A 13,410-nucleotide genomic window follows, 5' to 3' on the forward strand; every position below is an offset into this window, starting at 1 on the left:
CCACTTTGCTGGGACTGTTAGACACTGTGTTGTTTTAGCAGCAAAAATAAGCAGCGTCGAAAACGAAAAAAAATACAACTCATTGTGCGAACTTCCACACCTGCCTAAAATGTTTGCATAGTACTGTACCTAGATGTAGTGATTTTCTAAAACAAATAAATAACCATCTATCGAAGTAGTCTGAACTCCAGTATCCGGATATACATCCATTCATCAGATGTACAATGCTGCGTGCCATACTCCAAGTTGTTGAAAATTAATATACACAGTGACCAATTTGTTGTAGCTTTCTTGAAATTAATTAGGCCTCCGTTTCCATCGGAATACCCAAAATTCTACAAAGTATTCTACACAAATGCAGAGACTCTCACAAGTGTTCTACCATACAACTGTGTGCTCATGATGTCATTTTAGGGAACCGGTATTGGAAAAGATGCAATTATTGTCACTCACAACCACTGAAAGATCTGAAAGGAGGCCCATGGCTAAAATAACATATACAGGCTGCGAAATTACAACAGGCCTGAGGCCTAATGTGTGCAATGAAAATATCCGTCACATCCTAACATTACTAGAACTTAATCCGCTAGCTAACAGGAAATAATGTGGTCAGTGGGCTCATGTGGCTAATAAAGTGGCCTCCAATTATACACAGTGCTTTGGTTATACTTACATTCACTTAGCCATTTATTTGGATCCAGCATCAAGTATTGCTTGGTGATTTCTAATTCCTTCATAAGCCATTCATACTTAGCTTTGACCTCTGCAATTCTCTGCTGGCGATGTTCAAGAATTTTCAGCTTTGAACTAAACAGTGAAACAGACTAGAGAAAAAAAATAATGTCTATAATTTAATTTAGTTACTTAACATTGATTCTAAATATACATTTATACATTTATCCCCCTGACGAAGGAGATTCTATTTCCGAAACGCGCGTCGGGGCGCGTTCTTATACAACCCATATAGCACCAATTGGCTTACAGGTATTATTTTGTGTCTTGCACTCGCCTCACGGCGATTTATATGTATAATTCTTTTGCACATCAGCACCTTTTTGCACTTTTTTGCACTTTTGGACACATTTATTAGATATTTTATGTTACTTTATTTATGCACTTTTTTTATCTGGATCATTAATTAAGCCTTTTGTTATGGACTGGTTTTTCCATTGTCCATAAATATATTGCTTTTGTGGTTGTATATGTCATTATATTATCTTATTTTATTTTATATATATACACAATTTTATGTATTTAATTGTTGTGCCAATATTTCAATAAAGGTATTTTTATATTATATTGTATCATTCATTATTATTGTTATTATTATTATTTTTTATCATCTTTTTCATCTTGGTTTTTATTTCAACCCATCTTTGAATTTTTTCAATTTTCATAGTATATATATTATTATTATTATTATTTTCACTAGTATATACTATATATCTTGTTACATTGCTAACATTACCTGACACAGACATAAACTTTAGTTGAAATTTCCATTACCTTGGTCAGTTACCTTCTGTAGCATAGTACTTCTAGTACTGCAGTGCGCAGGCGCTGGACCTCTCTGACCTTTCCCGGCGCCTGAGCACTGCAGTACTTTACTCTGCCCTCAACAGGGCAGATAAAGTACGCCTTGCGCAGGAGCCGCGGCAGAAGTAAGAAGGAGTACATCATCGCTAGAAGATGGGAGGCGCTGGACCGGACTGCGACACCCATCGGACCAGACCAGACCCCCGGGTGAGTATAATCTAACTCGTTTTTCTTATCTTTCAAGTTACATAGGGGGCTTATCTACAGCATTACAGAATGCTGTAGATAAGCCCCTGATGGTGGTGGCCGCATCTCATAGTCCAAAAAATAGGTGACAGATTCCCTTTAACCTTTTGCCCTCTTCTGTATACCTAGTGCTCCGCCTGACCGCACTTTTCTTTTCATTTATACAATTTTTTTTAATCACCTTTCTATTGCTTCGTTCCAGGAGCCATGACTTTATAATTCCTTTGGTGACCTAGTCATACAAATGGTTGTGTTTTTTTCAGTTTTTCAGTATTAGATGTATTTCTCACTGGCATCATTTTGGGGTATGTATAAATTATTAAACTTTTATTGACTCTTTATGGGAAGGAATATAAACAACACAACAATCCTATGACTGTGTTTTTGCACTTTAAATTTTACGCTAATTACTGTGCTGGACAAATAAAGCGTTGATTTTTTCTCGGGCACAGTATGATCATGGTGATACCAAATTTCTTTAATTTTACTCATGTTTTATTATTTTTTTATTGGTACTATAATGTGGTACATGCAATTTTTTGATCACTTTTTATTACACTATTTGAAATCAAAATTAACACTAAAATATAATTCTGAATTTGTTTTATTTCTCTTACTTTACTGTTTGGTATAATTGTCATGATATCTATTATACAGTTGATACATTCAATACTAGATTCATAAAATTGAATTTATTTTTTACCACTTTTAAACAAAAAAATACTTAAAATGACAAAGATATATATTTTTTGGTCACTAGATTCTGATACCCATAACTTTTTTGTTTTTCAGTAGATGAAATTGCATTACGACTTGTAGTTTTCACTGGCACCATTTTGAAATGCACAAGACTTTTTATCAGTTTCTAATTTATTTTTTGGTAGTAGGCATGAACAAAAAGTAATACATCTGAAATAATGCTTTAATTGTATTATTTTATGACATTCACTGTGCAGTATTTTGTGTGTCGATACAATTAAATTGATGCCCAATTAATATATGTCATATTGTATGAACCCTAACTTTCATTTTTCTGAATACAGACCGGTCTGGTGGCTTGGATTTTTTGGAGTAAGATATAGATTTATTAGTACCACTCTTGGGTACATACAATGTATCACTTTTTATTCAATTATTTTGAGACAAGCTGAACAGAAATAGCAATTCTAGCAGAGTTTTTCACTTTTCTGTAGCTATCATCTTACCTCATATCTTAGTTGTTCGTATTTGGATCTGCTATTGTTTATCTGGTGATACATGGAAAGAGGTGGATTTACCTGAGCCGAGTTGGGAAAGTGCTTATGTTAAAGTGAAAATAGGGCACTGAGGGCATGAATACTTTACAGAACACGGGGAGACTTCATGGAGCAAAGCGGGATGTTCATTATTTGGGAGTACAGTGACATGTATCACTTTGCAAGGCATAATGGGATGACTATTACTTTGAAGGAGAAAGAGGAACCACTATTCCTTTTACTTTCAGGCCCACAAGTGGTACTAGTAATTCGTGGGGACACAGAAAACATTATTTTGTGGTGGGCACATTGAGGGAATTATTAGTATTACTATGAGCGGTTCTCTGGGAGGCATAGAGGAGGACACTGAGATAAATAGTGCAGGTAGGATCCAGATGGGGAGGTTGTGGGCAGACGTGAATTGTGATAGGACAAATTCTTCATGGTAGTCAGGGCTTGGATGAAGAAGAAAAGATAAAGCAAAATACTCAAATAAGACAAGATGTCTCCTGTAAGTCATAGGACGTAACTATACCATATCCAATTCTTCCTGTATAACTGGCATATGCTGCTGCGATAAGGGTAGAAGGTGATTGGGGGCTCAAGTTAAACGTTTCCTCCCTTAGAACACAGTAGACTTAATTTTTCTTTGAACGTGATTAAAATCTACAAAAACTTGATGTTATCACTAATGCCACAAATATTAACTGTGGTTGGAGAAAAAAAGGTTTAATATGTCAATGAAATCGTTTGTAAATGCAATATCCCAGCACTCCAGTTCACACGACACCTTGTTCTTCAATTCAAGCCTTCATTTATTATTTGTCAGTCATCATTGCAAACTTGCTTAGTTAATTCCGTAACATAACATCAAGTTAAGAAATATCTTCATAAGACTAGAGATAGCCTGCACGGATCGTTTTTCATTTGACATGTCCTCTCTCATGTATTCATCTTTTTATAGCGTGTCTCCAACATCCATAAAGTTAACATGCCACAGATAAGGTCTGAAGCAGCAAAACCAATAATACAGCACAAACAGTTTTCAGATTGACATGAGCTATGTTTCAGGGGCAAAACAGAGATGAATCAAGGGGAGGTGAAATTAATAACCAAGAGACTGCATACCATATTAAAAAAGACTATCTCAGGTTAAATAAAGACATTCATAAACTTGATGCCATGTTTTTTTATTTAAAGTTTAACTGTCGTTTTAAATTTTATTTCATAAATCAATAGTTCGCATGGAAATATGCAACTTTGTAATATATCTTTTCTGAAAAATGTGCTTCGTTCTCTTCCAAAATTGATCAGTCAAAATTCTCAATTCTGAGGTAAAATCCTCCAGATAGGAGGAGGGTGGAGCTCTGTCTGTAGCACCTCCCTCCTCCCATCTACAAAGGATTGTGTCACCAAAAAGAACAGAGTAGGTGCCTATCGTCTCTTGAAATGCAATGTTTATTGAACTTATAAGATTAAAAAATCAAATACATATAATAACAGAGTAACCCAATTGAGGACCACATGAAATGCATGCGAAATACAGAAAAGAAAATATGTTCAGTTATATGATGGACGACTGTTTCAGTTTACACGCATCCATTGCAACGATTCCTGAGTCTTCCTTCAGTAAATTGCTAACCCACATTGGGTCTCCATGAGCATATGGGTGCTCCCCTGAGATTCCTCTGTGCTGGGCGACGCTATCAGCATGTGCCTGCATGTCTTTGGAAACAGTTACTGGGGAATGCCGCACGCTCCGATTGCAGTCCCGGCAGACGAAGGATCCTAGTCATGTGAGTTGCATGCACCGCCCAGATGGATTCTCAGTGGGCAAGGTCGGTATGAGATGGAGCACAAGTCTCCAACGGTTAGATAAGAGGCGTTCCTTAGCATTCATGCCACATCACTCTGTATAGGCTGCACAGTCAACTACATTAGAGACAGAATAGATGATAGGCTGTCATGAAGTGATACATTAATTAGGGGTGTATTCTCGACATTTGAGGTATGGACCTTTTTATAGCCTGTTTCGGTGGACTTACATAACACACATCAGATGATTGGCTAGCGTGGGATGGCGTGGGCACAATCACTGCCCTTTTGATTGGCTTAGCATGCAATAATTTGTTGTACCATTGGTTACATAATCTACACACTTACCTTTATATATCCATCTTGCTCCTTTTCTGACACGCTCCCTGATGAGGCGAGGGTGAAACATGCGTTGGAGCACCAGGACCACATGCCACACTAGCCTGTTTGAAATGTAAGTGCTCATCTTTCAATTTTAGAACATTTGTTCTGCCATTAGGGCTCAGGTTTGAGTGATATAGATCAACATATATTTTTTGGATGTTCATTGTAAACAATATAGCTAGGTTGTGTATAAATTTATTTGATTTTTATTATATTTCATGTGGTCCTCCATTGGGATAATCTGCTATTATATGTATTTGATTTTTTAATCTTATAAGTTTCATGAACACTGCATTTTAAGAGATGATGTGCACCTATTTTGTTCTTTCTGGTGGTATTCTTGATAAGAGGTGTGTCTCTAGTCACAAATTTATTCAGACATTATTTTGCTCTCATGTGTTGGTGGTCATAGAACTGTATTGGAAGCAACTGCCATCTCCTGTCTCAGGAATGGGAAAGTGTCGTCACTGAATACAGATTTGACCTCAGAATTGAGAATTTTGATAATGACCGATCAATTTTGACAGAGAAAGAAGCAGATTTATTTGATAAGATATGTTACAAAGTTTCTTATTTTCATGTGTACTATTGATTTATGAAATAAAAATTAAAACAATGGTTATTCTTTCACTAAGCAAGTTTGCAATGGTGAATTGGATAACATCATGTTGTGTGAATTGATATATAACTTATTGATGATGTCTTGAGGAATGGTTGGACTTGAGGAATAGGTGAATCTGTGAGCACTTAGTGGTTACAATTATAGGATTAATTAAATAGCTTGTTCAAGAAGTCAATAAGAAGCGGCATACCTTGCAGTCTTCACTGCGGCGGCGTTGAAGCCTTTCCACATCATCTATTTCATAAACTTTTATTTCAAAAGGCTCTCCCAGGACTCGCTGTCCATTACGTAGTGGGCCGTCCACCCAGCGCACTCCTGGACTGTTGGCTGGTTTTCTTACAGGAGAAGTTGCATCAAGTGATAAAGTTGGAATAAGACGGCGCCTTTGTGATCCTAATCAGGAGAAAGTTCAGTTACTCAGCATGTCCAGAAAAAATAAGCATTAATATCATTATAACTGGAAAATCTTGTGTAAATCCAGAACAAGGGCTTTCTGTAGGCTTTTCTTTTATCCTTATTACAATTAATTATTTAGAAGTAAAAATTCATTGTATTTGAATTGGATCAGTTGTACATAGCGATAGTTTCTGTATGTTGTACATTCACACCTTTCATAAATTAACAATTATTACTTTTTATTAATATACATAAGCAGTGCTTTATTTCTCAATTAATCGAGAAGCTTTTCCCATGGAATAATTGCCATAAAGTTGTGCACAAAGGCAATGCGGGTGTCTGATTAAAGTGCAGTATCAATACAAGCATGGCAACTTCTGGGCTCATTTACTATCATTTTAACTCTCAAGATGGCCATTCACCTTGCAAATTACAAAGCCAGTCCTTATGTTTTTCTCCCATTTAGGCCGGGGTCACACTTGCGAGTGCAGCGCGAGTCACTCGCCTCAATACCCGGCATTGCCGCCGACACGCGGGACCAGCATGTGCAGCTTCATGTTTTTCTATGCAGCTGAACGCTCCGGTCCGAACCGCCAGCGGCAATGCTTGTATTGAGGTGAGTTTCTCGCATTGTACTCCCAAGTGTGACCCCGGCCTTAGACAAAGTCTTCACTTGACAGGCATCACCTAGTGTATACCATTTAGCAAATTGTAATGAGAAAATTTTGCATCAAACATCTTTGGTCTACATTATTTATAATGCCCAATTTATAGGGCCTATAAATATTGGAACTCCCCTATACTATAGTAATGACTTGCGCTAGCAACTATTTTTCTTGGTACAGAAAAGGTAGACATTAAGCGGATCTGTCACATTTCACAAGAGAAATGGCACACATTAAATAGATCTCTTTGACATGTTACTTGATCAGAATGGCAGTTCCCCAGTGTCACCCGTGCTGCTGAGGTCTCACACTGCTCAGTACAAGCTGCAGCTGTCAGTCAGACTGGGTGGAGACTGATTACACTTGGACTCCTGAACTATTTCACTCTGTACTTGGGCACAATAAATTCTCACCTTAATATACAGCTATTGTAACATAGATATTTAAAGTAAGTACACCAGGGTCATCAGGTCTAAGAGATCTATTTATTAATGTATACAGTTTATATTGTCAAATCTGATGACAGTTCTACATTAGGGGAATTAATAATGACTATTAAACAATCAACATATTGGAATTTATGATATTGAAAAAAATAAATGTTTTAATTTTGTTTTGTTTTTTTACGATTTGGTGAAAATATCCTCCACGGCTAAATTCTACAAACATTATTCTGCCTGAGAAAGCAAGACGCAGCTAGATAAGGACACCTTTCTTGTGGTTTCACTAAGCAGAAAGGCGCCTTGGGTATTTTTTATGACACCATGACTGACACGATCAGCATTACTCAGCTGAAAGATGGAAGCGTTCTCCCATTTGTAAATTCCACTTAGATTCCATTCATCATTCCCGGTGTTTGTGGTTTATACGGCAAACAATTGATCAGCTTAGCAGGAAAGACACAGGTAACAAAGCAATAGTGTTTGTCGTACAGCCACACAACAGGATGGAGCTTGTCTTCACATGGAGAGCAGTAACGTGAGCTGCCACCGACTGTTACATGTCGGGAGCCCAACATAAATTACCGTCTCTGCCAGAAACCTATGAATGTTGATTTTATTCTTATTAATCTAATGACAATTGACATTACACAGAGCAGAACTGCTGACAAGAGCAAGACAGTCTGCAAAGCTGGAGCTGATGGAAAACTGCATTCCTTCTTCATGCTCATGAAAGCCTATGAAAGCTCAACATTAATATCTTCACCATCTCTGGGAAAAAGAAATCTGTGCTGTGACACCTCATGTCTCCTTTTCTGTACTTTTCTGATCACCTCTGAATATTGAGTGATCCTGCTCCTACTATCGAAGTGGGAAAGTCACGTTTTTAGTGTTACCCAGCATGGTTGTTCCTTGTTTGAGACCTCATCTTGCCTTTTTCGTTGTGTATGACTGGCTATCCCCAACCCGTAGCAACCTGCTACCTTTTCCAGTCTAACAGCACCGGGGACTCTAGGTGAGTCAACATGGACTAATAGGAATTGGGATTTCCACCAAAAGCTACATGGGAAGGGTGGAGAAGCCGCCTACTCATAATCAGAAAGCCACAACTGTGTATGCAGCATTTATGTGTGTAGCATCGGAATCCTACAGCAGGTGAGATTGCTAGACCCTGAGCCAAAAGCAGAATGGTGGCTCAGTGTTTAGCACTGTTGCTTTGCAGCGCTGGAGTCCTGGGTTCAAATCCCACCAAGGACAACATTTGCAAGGAGTTTGTATGTTCTCCATGGGTTTCCTCTGGGTACTCCACTTTTGTTATCACCATGCATGCAAAAGTCCAGTTGCTCAAAATCTAAAATTACTTTACCAGTGGGCTAAACAGAAAGCAAAATCAAATAAAAAAGCCACAATTGCCTTTTTCAGTCGCCACATCTCATGAGAAAAATTCAACAAAAAGTGCTAAACATATCTTATCTATTCCAAAATGGTACCAATAAAAACTACAGCTCGCCACACAAAAAACACAAGCACTAATACATTTCTAATGATGGGAAAAGGAACAAGTTACAGATACCAGGAATTGTCCACATAAACCATTTTTTTCCTACCAAATTTCTGATTATTTTCCATCACTTAAAAAAAAAGAAAGATATCTCTGTACTGCTGTAATAGTCAAGAACTCAAGAATCAGGTTAGATAATTTTTGCCGCACAAACATCCCTATAAAAAAATAAGGGTTTAATTATATTTTTTTTTACCATTTTATGCCACTTGGATTTTTTCCCCCCTTCTCCAGTACATTGTATGGAAAAATGTCATTCAAAGCTACAACTTATCCCCCATAAAACAAACCCTCATATGGCTATGTGACTAGAAAAACTAAAAAAAGTTATGACTCTTGGAAGACGTGCTTTTCATTCCCATATGATGCTTCTTACAATGCGCTTTATCGCACACAATTATTACTTTCTTTTATAAACTTTTTGATACTTAACTTTTTATTGTCTCTATACATTGCACCTTCCTTTTTTTAATACTATTTGACATCACTTTAGGGGAACTTTCTACTCATACTTATATCTGCTGCACTTACTTGGCTTTTTTTGGTTATCATGCCGGTTATATGGGTTGTATCCCAGTGCCAATTTTTGGCATAGGAAACAGCTTCAGGAGCAATGTGCGCACTTTTAAATTATTTAGACTTATCTATGTTTTTGTGTTTGTTACATAGTAAAGAATTACAATGTTTCAATTTAGGAAGTGAAGCTGACCCTATGTGCGGATTTTCTCTTTTTTAAATTGCATTTGTCGTACATGTCTTTTGGTTAACACTCCATTGATATCCACGTTTTGCCTGCTCCACTGTTACCTTTTGACTCTAGGAAAAACGGGAGCAAATAAAGTGCAAAATTGAAAATTGACCATGTCTGGAAGAAAGTAAAGACCAGTGATGGTTGTGGGCTCTTTTCGAAATTTTGCATGGTGGACTACAAGCTTAAAGTTATGCCATTGGAGAGGAGACTAAAGGGCCTGTCACACTAAGCGATATCGCTAGCAATATCGCTATAACTTGTGACGTTATAGCGATATTGCTAGTGACATCGTTATGTCTGATACTTACCTACGACCCGCTCCCCCGCTGGTTATCGCTGATCGCGCGAGAACGTCCAGGACTGTTTCTCGTCGTCAGCTTCCTGTGGCGCTTCCTGTGGAGAGACGAGCGACGAGCGTGGAGCCGGGCGGGAGGACGCAGGATCGCCTAGTGTGACAGGTAAGTAGCGACCCCCATCCCCAGCAATATCGCTGGTGAGATCTGCCTGTGTGGCAGCTCACTAGCGACCACTTAGCGATGTACCAGCGATCCTGACCACGTCATATCGCTGGTCGGGATCGTTGGTACATCGCTAAGTGTGTCAGTACCTTTAGAATTGACATGAAGATGGAAATCTCTAAGTTCTGTCACTAATAATGCGTCATCCTCCGATGTCTGCATTCATTCAGTAACATGCTGTCTGTACACAGGATGAGCTGTCATCACCTCCATTAATCTCAGGTAGACTATTAACTCCGCGGTGCAGGGCACTTAGGAGAACAGAAGACGGGTGCAGGAAATGTTTAAGCAATCCCGGCACAAGCTCAGACAAACTATTTAATTTTTCAATAGCTGTGTTATTCTACTGCTTGGGACACACGACCGCCCGACTTACACGAGGTTGTGCATTTATAGGATAATAAAAATTTCTGGTTCCCTACTGCAACTTGCTAAGATGTTCTTCCCTCAAAGAAAAAAGATTTATGATTCTCATCTGCAATAAAATAAAATCCCCTACAGATCCTGCTGCGGCAGGTCAAGCATGCACGCTGCGCCCCTCTGCACTCAGGCCGACCTCAACAATTTATTAAAATAGTGCTATCAATTACTGTACTGCACCGCGGCTCCACTTACCGCTCCAATTCAATTATTGAAGCTTCTAATAACATGGATTTAAGTATTCACACAACTACAGCACTTAAATGTTGACCCTCGGTGCGGAACATGCATAAATAGTCGAGATATTTGTAAGGTTTCTGCACACTAATATATTCGACAGTGATGGCACCCTTACAGTAGGGAAAACTATTAAACGGCTCCTTCACTATTATTTTCTGGCATTTTAAAATGCAATTATAATTTATGGCACTAGCTTTATTTATTTTTTGCAGAGTTTTTAGAGGTTTTTTTTTAAGGTGTGTCATTTCTTGACAGGAGCTTTTCAAGTCATTTTTCCAGAACTATAGAAAAACGTAAGTGAAAAAACACCTTTCATGAACACCTAGTTTGCCACTGTCATTTTCCACTGACCAGAAAAGCTGCAAAAATGGCATAAACGAAAACGTTAAAAACGGCATGAAAAAAGCAACAACAAAAAAAGCAACAAAAAAACGCTATGGTAGAACCCAACCTAAACATAGGAAGTAGTTAACACTCACACATCTATGTTTCAAACAGACTGAAACAGATGGCATCTGCGGGCTGTCCGTCTTAACCATGGTGCTGTCATCATAATTACCGAGTGTATTAAAGGGAATCTGTCACCTATTTTTTTGCATATAATATTGGGCCACCGCCATCAGGGGCTTATCTACAGCATTCTGTAATGCTGTAGATAAGCCCCCGATGTAACCTGAAATATAAGAAAAACGAGTTATATTATACTCACCCAGGGGCAGTCCGGTGCGGTCCGGTCCGATGGGTGTCGCGGTCCGGGTCCAGCATCTCCCATCTTCTAGCGATGACGCCCTTTTCTTTGCTTCCCGTAGCGGCTCTGGCGCAGGTGTACTGCTCTGCCCTGTTAAGGGCAGAGCAGAGTACTGCAGTGCGCAGGCACTGGATGTCTTTGACCTTTCCCGACGCCTGCGCACTGCGGTACTCTGCTCTGCCCTCAACAGGGCAGAGCAGTGCACCAGAGCGGCGACGGGAAGCAAAGAAGAGGACATCATTGCTAGAAGATGGGAGGGACCAGACTGAGACACCCATTGGACCGGACCGCGCCCCCCGGTGAGTGGAATATAACTCGCTTTTCTTATCTTTCAGGTTATATCAGGGGCTTATCTACAGCATTACAGAATGCTGTAGATAAGCCCCCGATGGCGGTGGCAGCATCTTATATGTGAAAAAATAGGTGACAGATTCCCTTTAAATCAGACCAAACTTGGATAAATCACTCCATTTTATATGTAAGCTATCATTTTAAAAATCCTACCACACAGATTCATGAAAAAAGATGTGTGAATTCAGCGCTGCATGGTGGCTCAGTGGTTAGCACTGTAACTTTGCTGCACTGAGGTCCTGGATCAAATCCCTCCAAGGACATCATCGGCAAGGAGTGTGTCTAAATTTGTATAAATTTCCTCCCAAGACAATACTGTTAGGGAGTTTAGATTGCGAGCCCCATTGGGGACAGTGAAGATGCTAAGAAATGTGATGGTGCCATAAAAGTAAAAATTTTTAGTCTGTTTGGTGTGTCATGCTTTAAATAAAGCTGCTTTGTTTTTGAGACCTCCTGGTATCTGACATGAAACAAATAATTACCTATTGTCCATTTCTGCTCATACAGACTGGTACGGTGTATATATGACTTTATGACAGTTTTGAACTCCTATTTTTTACATAATAAAATACATATTTCTGATATTCTCGTCTTATTTTATGCACAGACAAAAACCTAAGAGAAAGAAGTTTCCATAACGAATTTCACTTTTTCTAACTATGAGGATGTTAGCAGGTAAAACCCCAAAGCCGCCATGGATCTATTATGCAGCAGATCTTCTGGCCTGCTGATTATAAGAAAAAAAGCAATCGGTTGGATCTAACCTGTAGATTTAAACGTGAAATGGGAGGAATTGATAGAAGGAGCAGTGCGAGATATGGCAGGAAGTTCTCACACTTTGTCATTTATGGTCTGCAGTGATCCAGTCCCTGAGTGCACGGCTTGCAGTTCTACTGTATTTTCCGACATCCAGGGCCTCCACAAACAAGGACGCCTTACATTACAATTCAATGTGCACAGATACCATCTAACGATTGAATCAATACAAGCAACTGATGCTGCAACATGGGAGGCAGTGTGGTGCAGACTATAGGATCTTGGATTCACTTTATAAACTTGCCATTAATATCTTGATCAGTGATCTGTTTAGTCCTCTTCTGGCACAAGTTAATATAACACAATTTTTTTTTTTTACAGGAGGTCTACATAGGTGTGATTATTTAAACACAGAGTGGCAGTGACTGGCTTTGGCTTTAAAGGGGTTAACAATGAATTAAAGCTTCCCAATGACCCTTCAGTGTCACTGCAAGTCTCCATCTACTGATCTATGGTGATCATTTATGTCAGAAGTGTTTCTGGTCACAACAGCCATAAATAAGCCGGACAAGGTTGCATGACCCAAGATGAGCGTATCTACACTGATGTAATCTCTGAAGCACTATGAATTGTGGAGCACAGTGTACAGGGCTCAGGAGTGCTGAACACCGATAAAGAGATTGTGATTTCCTCTCCTAAACTACTTGCCCTTTTTATGATTTGCCG

The 13,410-nt window shown here is 38.9% G+C and overlaps 1 protein-coding gene across 1 annotated transcript in view; it reads right to left on the reverse strand.

Moving 5' to 3' along the window:
* KIF26B (kinesin family member 26B) overlaps positions 1–13,410 on the reverse strand; it is a 641,515-nt gene that overhangs the window by 12,530 nt on the left and 615,575 nt on the right. Inside the window, exons 13-14 of the mRNA XM_073545144.1 lie at positions 6,029–6,231; positions 674–824 (exon numbers count right to left, since the gene is read on the reverse strand). Coding sequence (XP_073401245.1) covers positions 674–824; positions 6,029–6,231 — 354 coding nt within the window. The remainder of the gene's footprint in view (positions 1–673; positions 825–6,028; positions 6,232–13,410) is intronic.

This window comes from Dendrobates tinctorius, unplaced genomic scaffold (genome assembly GCF_039654945.1).
Source record: "Dendrobates tinctorius isolate UK_male_01 unplaced genomic scaffold, ASM3965494v1 ptg000140l, whole genome shotgun sequence".
Taxonomy (NCBI): Eukaryota; Metazoa; Chordata; class Amphibia; order Anura; family Dendrobatidae; genus Dendrobates; species Dendrobates tinctorius.